This window comes from Aythya fuligula, chromosome 5 (assembly GCF_009819795.1).
Source record: "Aythya fuligula isolate bAytFul2 chromosome 5, bAytFul2.pri, whole genome shotgun sequence".
NCBI lineage: Eukaryota > Metazoa > Chordata > Aves > Anseriformes > Anatidae > Aythya > Aythya fuligula.
In genome coordinates, this window is record NC_045563.1 from 46,941,390 (window position 1) to 46,958,504 (window position 17,115).

Here is a 17,115-nt window from a genome sequence, read left to right on the forward strand (position 1 = left end):
ATTCTCCACCTTGCAGCTTGCAAGTTTGTATCTTAAGAAATTCTTAGAATAGCCTAAAAAAACCTTACTGATAAAATTAGATTTATGTTTACTTTAGAGCAAATAAAGACAAAAACTTCTGTGCAAGGAACATTATTGCTTCTTAAACTACTATTTAGCACAGTTTAGACTGAATTTTGAAAGACTCAGCAAACTGTCCCATTAAGACTGAGATACCTTATGGATCAGAGTTGTAAAGGTCAGAATGTTCTGACTTAGGCCAGTTTCCTAGTGGTGTTTTGAACATTTTGACATTATTTGTATTATGGCAAAGGAGATGTTACTCACTTTGAGACAATTAAAAAGTAACTCTCACTCAAAGGCAGCCATTTCTGAAGAAATAGCAAGTTTTCTTAGAATACAGTGTTGTCAATTTTGTTACTGTATGTTTTCAAGATACAATAAAATACTCGTATTGCTTCACATTTTTTGTTTACTTCAGTTTGCTTGTGCTTTATGCCCCAAGATGTCAGATCAATGCATTTCACTGAGATTAATTAAGCCCTTCATTTCATAACTGCAAGAGTTCTGTCTTGTTACTTTACGTTGTCAGTTCCAGACAGTATTTAAGTTTCATTTTCTGATCTTGATCTGTTCCTCTGCTAGTTTTCATTTTAACTGTTTTGACCTCTATTCCAACGCACTGCCCAGCCTGCAACTCTGGACTGGCCTTTGCATCCTGGGCACATGACTGCACGATAAGCATAGATTTATGTATGCGGTTGAGAATAGCTCCCTGTTATATACACTGGTATTTTCAATCATCTACTTATTCATTTTCATAAACTAGCAAGGCATATATACATGCAAAACACAAGGCAAACAGGCTTTTTCTTATAGCTTTGTGCTTACCTGTTCTTAAACTCTATTGGTCACACATCCCCTGAATCTATTTTAGTTGTAAAATATACTCAAAAGCATAGTGTTTTTTTTTTTTTTGTTTTTTTTTTTAAACACGTAAACCCACTGAATACAGAGTTCTAATATGTTTGATTTTTTTTGTTCCTTTTTTTTTTTATCAACATAAGATAACCAATAAAATTAGAGGGTGAGTGTTATATTGAATTTTTAAACATGAACTCTCATCTTAGTTTTCAAATGTAATTTTTGTTTATTATCTGCAAAAGAACACGAAGTGTATCAACATGGTTTTGAAGTTTTGCCATAAAAACTTTACTTTAAAAATATATTTAGTGTCATCACATGAAATTTCAAACAGTTTAAGCTCATACTAAATGTGGGAACACAGTGATTGTTCCATATTCAAACCTGCTGTAGCCTACGCAAAATAGGTTTAATATTGAAAACAACAGAAACAAAAACAAGCAGCTTTCAGAACAATGTGTAAAAATTAGAAAATACCCAGTTTTATTTATTGTTCAGTTCAGCAGTTTTAAAGATCGAGCAAAACTTCATACAGAATGAACATTTTTCTCCTTTACCAGATGAAAAAGTTTGTACTGCTTGGTCCAGTCAACTATGTTGGGTTTGAACATACCAAAGCACGTACACTGAAAGAAGTCTGCAAGATTCTGAAAGCATCCGAGACTGAAAATGAGAGAAACATCCATTAATAAACCTAACAAAAGATGACTGTGGACATCAAATTTATGCATTCACTATTAAGCAGTACTCTTAAGGTATAAAGCTATCAACAAGTACAGCTCTAGGCAAAGAAACATAAGAGTTCTCTGTTCAGCATTATTCCCCTGTTGAACTTTTTCAACATGTATTACATATAAGTTCAACTCAAATACTTAAAATCAGTAAGATCTTATCTGCTAACACACAAGGGATTACAAAGTTCTGATATAACAGTGAAATCTTGGCACTAATTTCTTTATTGAGCCAAATATTGCATGACAAGTCAGAAAGGCGACAGTACCTTAATACTCTCTCTGGATCTTCAGAACAGACATCAAGAGTGGTATCTTGAACAAATTCAAGAACAATTTGCTCCCCACCCCCAAGTAGTTTCTGCTAGTTAGAGCTGATTTTGGCACAACCTCTGTAACTCCTAACAGGCACGACTACCATGCCCATAGACTAGTTTTTTTGTTTGTTTGTTTTTTACATACTAGTGAAACAAATCAGTGCTATATAGATACATGCCTAAAACACCCTATTCATTAATACTCACTTGTATGAAGTTCTCCTGAGTGAAACAGGATGCTTAGAAGATTTGCTCTGCATCAGTAGGTTCATTCTCTCATGTGAGGTCAGTCCCAAGAAGGCAATCTTACAGAAAGGAAAAAAAGAAGTGGACATCATAAATTCAAATTCTGGTCTTACAAAAAAATACTATTGAAAGTGGAGGGAAGAGAAGTTGGCCATATCTAACAAATATCTACTGCCATAGTAAAGGACTTTGGATAAAACAGAATCCAGAAAGCTGTAATATCAATACTTCCACTGAGAAATCAAGCTTAAATGGGATGACCATAATGATTACACTTTTATACAAATGTCTGTAGAAGTTTAAGATCTATAGCAGTTAAGCACGTACATCTCCTCAGGTTTTGTCTATATTCTACCACAGAAATTGTTAGGAAAAGATCCTCCAGAAAAGACAAAGATAAAATAGTCAGAAGTCAATGATAACTTACTCATTTTCTTGATTCCATGTCTTGTTTCAATGAATTTCACAAACCTCTTTTTTTTTTTTTCCCCGCATTTTTCCTTACCAATTCCCTTCTCCATTTATTTTTTTTTTCTGACGACATAATCTTATAAGACCCTTATAAATGGCAGCAAAATTGCTTTGCTGCATGACATACTAAGCATCATAAAGAACAACTTACAAATAACTGTGTACAAAACACAATACATCGTTGTAAATATCCTACCTAGATTTTTTTTCCCCCCCCACAAGAAAAAAAATGTTATTTTTCCCCTCAGTTCCTTGGACATTATAGCAATCAAGCAGCACACGTTTACAATTGTGTATTTTTTCTTGTACACTGCTGAGCTCTGTCATATAGTTTTCAACTGTGAGATTGAGTTTTCATGCTGTTGTGAGGCAGTAACTCCAGTTCTGTTAGTTAATGAAGTTTCTTGCCTTTAAACATGCCTTTTTGTAGGTTTGGAATTTTTGATGAGTAGTGAAACCAAAATTCAGTTATAGGAATGATTTTCAGACTGTGATCCTACTTTTAACAGGGGAACGATAAGTATACAAGTATCCATGAAACTTAATGGACTGTTCTGGGATTTAAGATAAGCACCTAGATGTGGCATAAATCAGAGAAGTAAAGCAGGTACAAAGCTTTTATGGGAGCAGGACACCTAGAAGTTTTCATTTGGTAACTTGTTAAGAAAGGAACATAAAATAAAGCAAAATAATACCTGGTAAAGTTGAATAGTTAGCCACAATGAAGTCCATGCAATATGGAAACAGGCTAGCATGAAGATGTAGGACACCCAAGGAGAGCAATATGTTATCTGTGTCACGTATGTCCATGCTCCATCTTGATGGTAACTTGTTGAGCAGTGGTTTGACCAATCTGACAAGACACATTATCAGTTAATTACCTTTTTAACATAAGCCACTTAAAAACAGAACAAAAATATATTTGCACAGAATATTATATAACCACATGCTCTAGAAATACCATTTCCTCACTTAAAAAACACCCACAGTGTTATGTGACTGCTTGCTAGTCTTGCTGCGTAATCTTCCTATTATACGTCCATAATACAAGGAAGGAACACTCAAGGCATTAGCTAGATTTTTGTTTTGTTCTTATTTTGAAGTAAACTAGTAATACTGAAGTAAGTTATTACCTCTTATTATCAAGCCTTCTGAAATTTTACTGCATGATTGTTTGTAATTTTAGGACAAGAATTTATCATTTACCTTAAACACTATCATCAACAAAAGAAGACATGATTGTGAAAATGACAAGAAAGAAGTTTTTGCTATGTGAACTTATCCTCAGGAATTACATTATAAGGGCTCTCCACATCTCCAGAATTCTTTTTTTTTTTTTTCCCCCAATTTCTCAGGGATACATTTTGGATTATTAATGAGATATGTAATTCTCTTTTCAAAATTATCACAACACTAAAAACAAAATGAAGCTTTAGCAAATGTTCAACATAGCTATTTCCAAACAACAACAACAAAGCCTTTGTAATAATATATTTACAAACTTATTTTCAATTGCAGGAAGGGGTATACAGACTAGAATCTGTATCCTGACCCTCTTCAGCACAGCTTGCCTATGTTATCTCTAACAAAAATGGTCTCTGATATTGTATCTTCGAAAAATGGACAATCCCACTAGGGCTATATCTTAACACAACACAAACGTAACAGACATTTGATCAAAGATTCCAATGTCCTGACTTATTTTCATTTAGAAAGAGAAAATGATCACTGATGAAATTTGGTATCATCTTATGTTATTTCTGCAGGTATAATTACACTAGACAGAAATAAAGTGTTGAAAAATAATGACTATATGCACAGGTCCCTGAAAGCTAAATTAAAATAAACTCATTGATACATACACAGAAGACTTCCATAGAGCAGCCAGACACTGGTCATAGCTAGGAACAACAGGAACAATAGGTAATAACGATGGTTCCCCATGCCTGTATTTGAGGCAAGGAAAAAAAAAAAAAAAAAGCATGACATTTTAAAATTTTGCATTACTTGTAATTTCTCCTTAACTTAATGGGAATAAGAAGAATCTACACCATTTCCTATTATTACCTTATTTCCTATACTCAAGTTTGACAAGGTTGACCTCTTTCTCAACTTTCTCTTGTAAGCGATCCCAATTTATATAACAAAATTAGCTCTAATAAAGTCAACCAGTCTCTACCCCGCTCCTTTAATCATTTTACTTGTCTTTCTCTCTGTCATTTAAGTAATTTTTCCCTGGCACTTATTAGTAACCCCTTCACATTAGTAACCCCTTCAATATCAACTGTGTACTCTCTTATCTGTTCGCTTTCTAAGGAGATAAACATTTTAAAATGTTGCAGAGATAACACATGGAATTTTCAGATTTGATAAAACAAATACTCTCACCTATGCACTGCCCAATGCACAGAGAATGCTGATCATATCTGGCTACACAGGAATCACAAGCAAGACAATGCACAGATCTCAAAGGCTTCCTTACCTAGTTGAACACGAAAGAAAGGAATACAGTCATTACAAATGCATCTATTTTACTCAAGGTTTGCAGCTTCATCCGAAGAGCACTGTCATATACGGTAACTATTACTACGTAACAGGCTTCACAACACAGATAAGAATTATGCATCTTAATTTTACCAAAAAGAAAAAAACAGCAGAAATAAAACTATTTTATCAAGAATACAGTCCAAGGATCTCAAAACTTAGTGACCATAAGAGGAGAAAAGGAATCTAAGTAATACAGACAAGACAAGGCATATCATACTTGCATTACAAGAAGTGAGGGAAAAAACAATATTGTAGTGTTGAGTAAAAAACAGGCTAGAAAAAGAAAAGAAATATCAAGGCTTCACTTACAAGACAAGATGTGCAAAATGTTCTGAAGTCCAAGCATCCTGCTTCCGCAAGAGCTACAATGTTCTGAAAGACAAAGTTTGTGCTTGTATTTGGATTGCATTTTATGGAGGATCTATGAAGATTTTTTACTTTAGGCCTCTTGCAGTTATTCAGTATTTTGAGAACCAAGCACTTGCTACTCAGGGACAAGATAAGTTCCGTGACAAACAGAGCAGCAAAGACTAATGCAACTTTATTCCTGTAGCTCTATGTTGCCAAAATTAATAAATAAACTGGATGAAATACTCTTATGAAATTAGATGGTATTAAGGCACAAGGTACGTCTCATTGTCAGCTAGACGTTAAAGAGAGGAGGAGAGCTGCTATGTTTAGTCTTCCTTTATCAGTACTAGATAGCTAGTACTGCTAGCCCTGTGGCAACAATATTGACAAAGTTAAAATTGCAGTTTATTCTCCCTGTCAGTGTGAAGAAATGCAATCACATGGAGAACAAAGAGAGATCACAAACAAAATGTTGTTCATAATCAATAGGCTAAGGGACCAAACAATCAATGTTCTATGGACTGGTTGGCCATCTCTTTTTGCCTTTCTAAAATACAACTAGAAAATAGCACATAGTTCACATGAAACTTAAACATAAAGATTTAATCATTATACACATCTTGAGAGCATGTGACAATTTAAACCATTTCTAGCCTTTAGTATGTTTTATGAGCATAGACAATTGTAGAAAAGCACTGTGAGTACCTCTTGCTAACATTAGACAACTGGAATGGAAACCTTACAGAAGTTTTATTTATTAAGTGAAGTTCTATATGAGTTTATATCATTGGTAACATCAGTGATATGAATCTGTACGCTTGGCTGAAGCTCACAATTCAACGAGAAGATGGAGGCAAGGAAATCATGGCAGAACGATCAAGATATGGAAATAATCAGTAGTAAGAGGAATTATCTACAACCTACACTGTTTGATGATGGAGCTAAAAAATTCTTAAAGAATATCTTACTGCTTTCAAATTTAAAAAAAGATACAGTTGATGACAAAAAATCAACCAGAAGGGAACGCACAATGTAGCATGCTAGTCCTTCCACTTATTTTACAGTCACCTACCTCTTTTTTCTCTTTTTCTGAAGACTTAATATACCCAGGATCAGTTCTCCAAGTTTTATAGAAATAATAAAGAAAACCAACCAAGCTGACCATGACAGCAATTTCAGAAATGGTATTGGTTGTATGTATTATTCAGGTTAAGGAATATATCCTTACACACTACAATATCCCCTGTCATCCACTCTAGCAGAGTACAGACTTTTGCCTTTGAATATATAACAGATATAAAATGAATTCAGTTTAGTTTTTCCACTCTGAATACTTTTTCTTTTTTTTTTTTGCATACCTGATTAGTATTAAGATTCCAGCAGCTGTGAGAACTGACTGCTGCACAACCCCCTAAGTTGTCAAACATGCTCTTATTCAGAGAGCTTTGAGTCTTGCCCTCTATTTTTTTCCTCTGCAGTTAAAACAATTGAATAAATTCAGATAGACAAATGCAACTTTTGTCATCCTAGAACTATCTTTGTCACTCCAAAGACACACACTGAAAAACAACTTCTGGAGTAATTGAACATCTACTGGGAAACCTTTCTTCATAAGTATACCAGAAAATCCCAAATCCAAACCAGCATTTCTAGTCTAATTGGATATTTTTCATCCTGATTTTCCCCTTTACTTTTACCCAGTATTTACCCAGAGTGTATTAATTAAACTACACGGAGGGACTTAATTTCTCATCAACTCTAGAGAAGCAGACTTAAATCAGTACTTTTGAAATACGGTTCTTTGCTGCAACTTCTCTAGCAGAAGAATTATTTTTGTACATATGAGAAGATAAACAGTCACTAGAAACAGAAATTATGTTTCTGCATTTCTACACTGTGGACTAAAGACATCTGTAAGTCAGGTGAAAGGGGGAGAAAAATGTGTGAAGATTAATGATCTCCATACAACAACAGAAGAACACGGAGTGGGACAATTCTCACACCAATTAATTCAAGCAATCACCTGGACAGCTTGATCTCCTACAGCAAGGTCCATGAAGCCACCAAGAAGTAGCCAAGAGTGCCCATGCCTGTATTTCAACTCCATTGCCTACCTAGCCATTACATAAATAATAAACATATTGTGAGTAACTCTTAAAAATTAAGGAAAAGCAACCTTGAGGTTGCAGTACTCAGGAACTAAAAATATTGCAAAGTAGCTCTTATTAAAATCAAGAAGAAAAAATATAAAATAATAGCACTGTATATTACCAATCCTACATTATAATGTCTCTATCCCAACTCAATTGTGGGGTACCCTTCTGATCAAGTTATGATGATAATACATTTCCTTTGGATGCCGCTTATCTATTTGCATTTCTATCGGTTTTTGGACCTGAGAGTAGTCCTTAATGAGAATTGCTGGATTTTCATTCAGTTCAGAGGAACAGTTTGACACACATAAATGCAGTTGACTGAAATACTCAGTGCATTTATAACACTCAGATCTGTGGCCAGTTTCAGAGGGAAAACAGATTCATGAGAACAAGGGTTCGCTAGAAGAACAGAAAACTATCTCGCTAAGCCTTTAAGAATATGGCTGTGGTCATCATCTTCAGCAGAATTTAACTCAAACCCATATGGTGAGATTTTTTTTTTCTTTTAATGACGTGAAGAAAACCTTAAAATCTCACAATGCAACACTTAATCACAGGATTTTCATTTAGAAAAGCATGTGTGTATCCTCAGCAGGAATATGCTTGATAAGTTAAAGCTAATGATTACATTAAGATGATCTTAACTGGGAACAGTATAAAAGAAAAATACCACTTAAAGGACAAAGTAATTAAAAATGAATAGCAGTATATTATAGCTTGTTTAGTACAAAATTATTTAAATTTTAAATGTCTCCCTAAAGTCCTTCCTTTTCACAAAGCTTTATAATAAATGGATGACCTCTGTGCAACTGAACAGGGTACTGAAAAGTGAGTGCAAACTATTAATTAAATACTGTTGTACTCATCAGTCCAAAGCATCTTCAAATAAAGTACAAAAAAGGTAGAAGTTAAGGCACTGTGCACTGAGGATGCAGCCTAACCTCTGAATAAACAAACAAAGGAGACTGGAAGATCTACTTGAGGGAATTTAATAAAGTAGTTTGCTAATTTTTTTAATTCTTTTTCTATGCAGAAGCATGAATAGCACTATCAAATCCTTGTAATTTTATAAATAAGAAGTGTTTTTAAAAATGGAATGCATAATGCAAATGTTATTCAGCTTTACTACAAGCCAAAATACATTACTGGATGAGAGACGCAATGAGGAACCATGGAGAGTCACATGGAGATGCTAACATAGAAAACAATGTTTATAACAAAGACATTTTGATATTCTGGTAACATTAAAACAAAACAAAACACTTCAGAATTGTACACAAATATCTGCTAGAAATAAAAGAAGATACATACTTTTAGTCCATATACAACTTTCATTTAAGCTTGAAGTTATTTAACCCCAGCCCAATGTAAGAAAACCAATCTTACCAGACATTAACAGTCATGTGGAATTATCTGGGACTGCTCGTTACTATTTGCATGACTAGATTTAGATTTACTAGGAAGTGTAAGGAAAGTTCTATTGAATTTCTCCAGCAAAAAGGATATCAGGCAGAAACAAGAAAAACCAGGTCACAGACATCCAGAAGACTGAACTTAGCAACAGTGCTGTGGGAAGATACCTTAGATTCTTGAGGCCCACAAACTGCCTGAAAGAATATGAAAAGAAAGCAGTGTTCGTCTTTAATTTGTTTAAAAACTTAACTTAGTGGAGTATACGTTTATCATCAGTTTTGTTATTTTTAAAAAATTTCACTCAGCATACTTTAAGCCCCTCTTAAAGCAATCAAAAATTGCCACTCAAAGGCATTCTTTAGCCAGATACATAACAGGGTTAAAAATGCAAAAATAAACTGAAGAGTGCTCTGTTCCAGCCTAATATTATATATCTGAACTGCTGATGCACTGGGTGAAAAGAACTTTCTCTATTTACAGACTAATAATATTGCCATTTCAATGAATACTGACTGTTGTGGTGTGATGACCACTGCAGGAAACAGGAAGCCTGTGCAACAACTTAGGATATCACTGTGAGGTGTGGGGAGCAGGGAGGGAAGGAATGGCTCATTAAAACTCATGCTGGATCACAAATACAGAGGGAAAAGTTGAAATAAAGCACATTTCTAAGTGCCATGAATGGTTATCCTAGCATCTACCAGGCGTAGAACTTCAGTAACACTCTATCATTTAAAATAGCTAACAGACTGCACCTTTGTTTTTACTCACATCTCTCAGTAATGAGAAACTATGACTTTGCACACCAGACATTCCATTTCAAGATCATTCTGAAAAGTACATATAAATATATATGGTATCTAGAAAAAGTAAATACAGAGAGATAAATGCACAAACCTCACAAACAGAGCCGTCCCGAGCAGCAGGAAGAGAAGCAGACATCCTTTCAAAAGCCAAGAATCAGAACTTAGGTTCATTACGTATCCTATGGCCCACACCAATGTCAAGGAAGACGCCACCAGCAGGAACAGCTATTAAGATGACTATTGTTAAAATACGACAAAGTATTCAAGCAGGATTTACTTCAGGAGCATTCAGATAATATAATAACAAGTGCTGAGACTCAAGGTAGGTAAGACAAAGCGACAAACCACTACACTGGGGGAAGACAGGAGGGGAGGGGGAACAACAGGAGAAAGAGAAGATCCACATCTATACCACAACTAAGTACTTCTTTAGAATTTTGTTTTTGTGTGTCTTATTTTGGAAGCTTTCAAAGATCCACAAGAGCTCTCAGAAAATAATTTTCATGTATCCTGAGCACAGAATGCTGTAGCTTTATTTCCATCAATTATAACTCACGAAATTACCTCATATTTCTCCATTATTCTCAGTAACCTGCTATTTCTTCTGCTTCTCATTCTTTCTTCTTCTGTTAACATATAGACTATGAAGCGATTCTGAGTCTGAACTGCAAGGTCAAGCGGTGTCTCTCCCTTTAAAAACAAAGTTTATTTGGTTACATACTTCACAGGTAAATGCTTTCCTTTGTAACAAATAATAAATAAATTTAGCAAAAACCAAGAACAACTCAGTAGTTGCTTCCTCCAAACCCCTTTTTTCTTTAAGGCAAGGGTAGGGTAAATTCAGAGTTTGGTAGCTATAAAGACTGATACTTTCAACCAGACTGCATCCATTTGAATTACCTTTGCACTCTCTCTGCTAACCTGAAATGCTAAACTGTCAGCTAAAGTATGACATGCTTTCTGAAAGGGAAAGTTTGTTGTTTACGTTAACTTCTTAAAAATCAAACAGCGACATTCTAAGAGTCACACGCAAAAAAGTAGCAGATGGAAAAGCTGCATAGCTTAATACACCAACCCTGAGTAACTACACTATACAAATATCCATACAGGAGATATATATATATATCTACACACGTATAATTTCAACATTTATACTTCTTGGTATCAGTTTTTACAAATATTAGGACTAAGATTTTTACATGACTAGCAATTTTGACTTGCACCTACAAACAGGGATGGACAAACTTCAATATTTTCAGGATGACATATTCATCCTTTTAAAGTCTTCACAAGTCTCAGTGAATACAAAGACACTTATTTTTGAAAAAACTGACAAAAAGCATTACTCATAACAATGTTTTAAAACAGAGAACAGCTGAATAAAATAAAATAAAAAAATAAAAAAATCTGCAAATGACGCAATTATTATGCTCAGAGTGATCAAAAGAATTAGCTGTTCATTAAATGAATATCGCAAAGAATCTCAGCATTCACACTTTGTGCCACACCACAGAAGTGCTCATTCCTCTTGGCTTCCCAAGTAAGGATGCTTTTCTTATTCACCTCCACGTTCAAGAGAATATCCAAAAGGGACAGGGCTCACGTATTTCTTCATGTTCCTTTTATGCATTCATGCCACATGGGCAAAAGAAACTAAAATAATGCAAGAAATTGTACCTTGACATTTTTTATGTCCATGCTAGCACCAGCTTCCAGCAATAGATCCACTGCACTAATATTTCCTGATGTTATTGCCCAATGCAGAGCAGTGTTCTTCTGAACATTGTCAACAGCGTTGAGAGAAGGGTTAAACTTCAGTAGAAACTTTGTGGGTTCTTGTCTAGGTGGAATAAAGTTAAACAGAAAATGATCTGTACTGGAGAGAAAACTCTTGAACACCTTGTAAAAAATAAATCACAGCTCAGATCTGTGAAGTAACAGGAGATACTCTGTCTCTCAACAAGCTCATCAATAATAGATCCAAGTTTAGAACTGGGGACTCGGACTCAAGATTTTTCTCTGTACTTTTAACAGACACGAGCTATACACACAGATTTTATCTTTCTACATTTTGTATAAGCTTGCATCTCCATCACAGATACTAAGTGCACTTACTGTGAACACTTTCATTTACTTTCATTTCTAGGAAAGCACAATGATGTATGTTGCAGTTGAACCAACCACAAACCTAAACTTCTTCAAGGTTGCTTTTTGTCCTTCTTTGCTATACCTAGTTAGCAACTTCATAATTTCTCATCTCTTAAATACTGCTTATTTTGTACAAGCAAAAGAGAAAGGAATGTCACTAAACATTTTCAGAAGACTCAGGATAGTGCCCAGAAAGAGGTGAGCGACAGGTTCTTTTTAAATTGTTCACTACTTACCCCATCACTTTTTGTGCTGATAACATCAAAGGTGTTTGTCCATTGAAGTCTGTTGTATCTATGTTCTAAGTGTAAGAAGAAGATAACAAGAGAGTATCACTGATCTCAGTAAACACTTAGATTGTCAGATTCTGAGCTACACAGCTGACTTAGCTACACCGCAGAAGCGGAAAGAAACCAAAATATACCAGCCAAGAAGCCAACACTCATTTAAATAAATTTTCTTCCTTCCATGGGTCTTGCATGTCATTCATTTCAGGATATGCTGAGTGTCCACTACAGATACTTTAAAAGGAATCATGTGGATATGATTCCTTTAATTAACTGTATTTCTTGTCCTCTCTTCAGCAAAAATACCATAAATAGAGATTACTTTGGGAAGCAACATTAACTATCTTCCTTGTGTAAACAGAGGTGCCTAACAGAATGTCCAAGTACATAAAACTGGTTTATTAATAGAACATAAAATGATTACACATTACACATAATTAGAGATCTACCTCGTATTAGCGAATCTTTTCCCTTCTCTTTCACAACGAAAGTTTCCTTCTCTCCTGCATCCACCCATCATCGCATTTGAGTAGATTTAGTTATGTTTTGTAAGCACTTGGATTTTTTTAATAGAACATAAACTTTCATAAGTTTGTGATGTATACCATCTATATCTACATTCCAGAAGTTGGTTTGCTATTTAAGAGAGCTCTACGAGAAAGAAAATAAACTTACCAAATGTTTAAATCTTATCAGATGGTGTTTTGAAAAAAACACTCTTGATCATAAAAGCACTCTCCTGTCAATTTTATTAGCAAATTGTTACAGCAGTCATCAATTCTGCCTACTTCAGGTATAAGCTAAGCAGATGTGAAGTGGGTATGACACAAAATGTATTAATCAGACTATGTGTGACTTTTTTTAATGGAAATTTCTGTATTCTGTATATTATGCATGCTTCAACTGATGGCCAATTGCAGATGTTACTAGGTACAAGTCTGTAATCAAAGAGTAGATGCTTCATGATGTACTTCATAAAATATTTTTTTTTATCGGTTTTAAAAGCCAGTTGTTATTTACACAGCATCACACATGTTGCTGAGCTTTAACAACTCTGAATTGTACAAGGATGACAAGACGACTAGAAGGCATTAATTTTTTTTAATTTTTTTTTTTTTAAATAAGTTTCTCTGAACATATGGCCCAGGGAAATACTTGCCAAATATCTGCTTGTCATATAGGAAACAGAACAGTAAATTCTGCAATATATCTATAAAGCACAAGCAGTTACTCCTAACTAGAAAACAATTCTTGGGACATCAACAATTGTTGGGACATCAACAACATACCTGGCCCTTTGATATGAGGTAAGCTATAATGGGCATGTGTTGAAACAGCACTGCTAAATGAATGCTAGTGAATCCTTCCCCATCAATAAGACTGGGATCTGCTCCACATTTCAACAATAATATGACCATGGGCAGGTGTCCTTGTCTGTAACGATAGATGAAATGAAACTATAGTAATGACAAAAAAAAAAAAAAAAAAGTAAATCTTAATGAAAGCCTTGCCTAGATACCCTGAAAAAAATAATTTCAGAATCTTGTATTTTTATTCATGAGACATTTTTTAAAAACTAAGGTTTATACCAGAAGATTAAATGTTTATTTCCATAAGTTAATTTATGGCAAACTGGCAATTTAACATACAGTGTTTATTCTGCAGTAGTTTCTCCCATTAGCAGTCAATTTCATAAAAAGCATCTTTGTTCAGGAGAATATGAAACCCAGAGAAAAGCAATATTCTTCCAGTATGAGCATTTGCATTTAGTTATTCTAGAAGCAGTACTTAAGGGGAACTGTTTCCCAAAAGAGAAGTGCATCGCTCTTTTGATCATTTTATTCAAGTCCTGTCCTAGAAGCCAGTATGATTTTACTCCACACAAGTGCTAACAGTTATTGCTGCTCAGAAAGAGGTACTTCATGTTTGCAGTGGCAGCTATAAGTAGCCCAAGAAAAAATCCTGGCACTACTGGGGGAAAAGGCCAAAGGAATCTATGTGCTGCTGAGCAATGTGGCATCATACTTTGGCTCTGCTGCTGCATGCTACTACTTTAAGTCCAGGACTGGAAGCATGGAGTCTTACAGGTGCACACCAAGTTAATTTAGGGCAGAAGCTAAAACAACTGAAAGCAAATTAACTAGACATGACAAAGTCTGTCAAAGACCATGTTTCCAGACTTAAACTATGCCCTAATAGGCATCAAAAGCTAACTTCCATGAAGGAACAATATTAAGTCTTCTTTGCCTAGTAAGGCAGCACCTAAGAGGCCAAGGCTAAAAAGCATTGCTCTTGAGAAAATTCAAAATGCAAGTCTGACTGAAATCCATGGATACACACATAACTCAACTTTGTGGCCTGCAAAGTTGCCAAGAATCAGAGAACACATTTCAGCATAGTTATGGACGTGCTATGAAATTCTGTACACATGAATAAAGGAAAAACAGCACAGATTTAGGATGATCACTTCTGTCCTACACAAAACGCTACTCTTAACACTAGCGGATTTACAATGAGGAGTGGCAAGCAACATACCTAATAGCCCAGTGCAGGGGAGTTGAATTCAGATCTCCACCTAGCTGATCGACTACTGCACCTTTGGAAATATAGTATCTGTATAACAGCAATAAAATAAGATTAAGAAGAGACATAAAGCATTAGAACACTATACTAAGAATAATATAGCTGTAGTAGTAAATAGCTTATAATGAAATTTTCACTAGAAAAGCAAACAAGCAAAAACATTTTGGCAGTGAATGATGCTACTTTGATAAGTTATTTAAGAAAAAAACTATGGTAATTAGCAAGACACTTACGAAGTCAGCTTTAATCTTTCTTAAACAAAACAAATGCGGGAAAATCTAATGATTTCATGTACTACATAATTTTACATACAAAAAAAAAACACGGTAACTATATTTCAGTGACATTTTCACAAACGTAATTGGGTTAAAATTTGAATTTTATGCTTTTCTACTTAAGCAGCACACTCCCTTTGTTTTCAAGTGCAATAGCAACAAAGCAATCATTACTAACACTAGCATAATACTTGAGTTACTTTCACAGGGTCTCTAGAGCTTACTTAACCAGCTCCTGTCTGTTGTTTATCGCTGCCCAGTGAAGAAGAGTCACATTTTCTTTGTCTGGTTGTCGAACATCGTATCCTGCTTCTACCAGTTCTTTGCATCGCTCCAAAATTCCATACCTTAAAAGAGAAAAACAAGTATTTACTTATTTCTGAAATATCCTCCAAATTAAAGAGTGTCACATGCACAAAAAAGTAAATCACAATAAGCCTCATCCAATGGTTCCTACGTGAACAAATTCCACTTTGTATTCAACGGAAGTCATGCAAAAATAAGTTGGTCTGAGCCTTGATATGTAGAATTTTCTACCAAACAAAACAGACTTGAACAAGATTATCATTGTTTATGATAAAAATATTTATAATAGTATACTTAAATGATTTATCTTCTTTCACTAGAGATAGGTGATGGAACCCTAATATTTATTTTCATTTTTAAAATACCCAGCATAGCTTACATGGGAGGAACACCTGTCTATTTCAGCATCTTGCAGACACAGAAGGTACACTTACTGTGTAGCCTTTACAATATCAAACGAGCTCGGGTCCTCAACAATCGGATGTGATCCTGGTAGCACCGGCAGATCTTTCTCGCTGTGGATGCTATGACAGCTGTGCATATGAGGTCGATGAGGCCCATGACAATGGTTTTTACACTGTTGGTTAACAAAATATGTATCAATAAGTATTATTTAGAAGGGGGATACCATCCCTCCCTCCTTACAAGTAGAGGCACACATTGGACTTGCGAAGTCGCGTTAATGCAAATAAGGAAGTAGATTTAGAGCAACTGAAACATAAAACCACCTGACAAGAGGCTAATCTTTCTTCTCAGCACTGAGATACGGGAGGACAGCGCTAAGTTCTCCGAGACAAAAATTACAAAGGCGCTGATGTCCCTGCAGAACCAGCTCCCCACAGCACACCCTGACCGCAGACAGCTGCTCGCCCACAGCCCAGGCTTTCACACCAGCTGCCACAAGCTCCGTCCTCAAGCCTTGAAACACGAGAAGCGCCCCGGGAGCCCCCCAGACAGAGGCGCACACCCACGAGCCCGTTGCGAGGGACCAGGGAACTCCCCCCCGTGGCGCCCAACGCGGCTCCCCGAGGCCAGCAGCCAGCGGGACGCCCCAGCCCCGGGGCCGTGCCGAGCCGGCTCCGGGGCACCCGCGGCCGGGCCCCGCCGCCCTCCCGTCCCCGCGGCTCCCCTCACCGCCGGGCCAGCCCCGCCGGCCATCCTCCCGGCCCCAGCTCCGCGCCCGCCGCTTCCTGCTTCCTGGTTACCGGCGCCCGGGGCGGGGCTGGGCCGGGCCGCGGCGGTACCGGGGGGACGGCTCCGTTCGGGGCAGTGCCGGGGCCTGCGGAGCCCCACGGCCGAGCTCGGGCTCCGCCGCTCCGCCCGGTGCCGCCCCGGGTGGCGGCCATGTGGTGGCACCGCTGCTGGGGTCGGGCACGGGGAGGCTTGGGGGCAGTGGGACCGTGTCAGACATGGGTTAGATGATCTTGGAGGTCTTTTCCAACCTAACGATTCTATGGTTTATTTATTGCTATCTCCATCTCTGTGTCCCTAAGCACCATGTTCAACCTTTCCTTAAACACCCCCAGGGGCGGTGACTCCACCACCTCCCTGGGC

At 36.6% G+C, this 17,115-nt stretch overlaps 1 protein-coding gene across 2 annotated transcripts; it reads right to left on the minus strand.

Moving 5' to 3' along the window:
• Positions 1–1,403: 1,403 nt before the first annotated feature.
• ZDHHC13 (zinc finger DHHC-type palmitoyltransferase 13) lies at positions 1,404–16,748 on the minus strand. 2 transcript variants are annotated; one of them, XM_032188464.1, is made up of 17 exons: positions 16,696–16,748; positions 15,996–16,138; positions 15,480–15,602; positions 14,933–15,010; positions 13,687–13,831; positions 12,347–12,411; positions 11,640–11,802; positions 10,527–10,652; positions 10,054–10,187; positions 9,250–9,350; positions 6,660–6,784; positions 5,546–5,608; positions 5,078–5,171; positions 4,552–4,635; positions 3,385–3,542; positions 2,180–2,277; positions 1,404–1,587 (listed from the first exon to the last, which is right to left on the minus strand). In XM_032188464.1, the coding sequence occupies exons 1-17, from the start codon at positions 16,717–16,719 to the stop codon at positions 1,452–1,454; spliced, it is 1,860 nt and encodes a 619-aa protein (XP_032044355.1). In that variant the 5' UTR covers positions 16,720–16,748; the 3' UTR covers positions 1,404–1,451. The 2 variants fall into 2 exon arrangements, with proteins under 2 accessions (XP_032044355.1, XP_032044356.1); XM_032188465.1 differs by lacking the exons at positions 15,996–16,138; positions 16,696–16,748 and having other exon boundaries at positions 15,434–15,489.
• Between the last annotated feature and the right edge of the window lie 367 nt (positions 16,749–17,115).

Excerpts from the sequence above, each read along its gene's own strand:
- ZDHHC13 (XM_032188464.1), bottom strand. The coding sequence starts at position 16,719 with ATGGCCGGCGGGGCTGGCCCGGCG. Across the intron at positions 15,603-15,995 it reads GATATTGTAAAGGCTACACA|GTATGGAATTTTGGAGCGAT; the intron begins GTAAGTGTACCT and ends TTCTCTTTTAAG. Across the intron at positions 1,588-2,179 it reads CTCAGGAGAACTTCATACAA|TCTCGGATGCTTTCAGAATC; the intron begins GTGAGTATTAAT and ends TCTCATTTTCAG.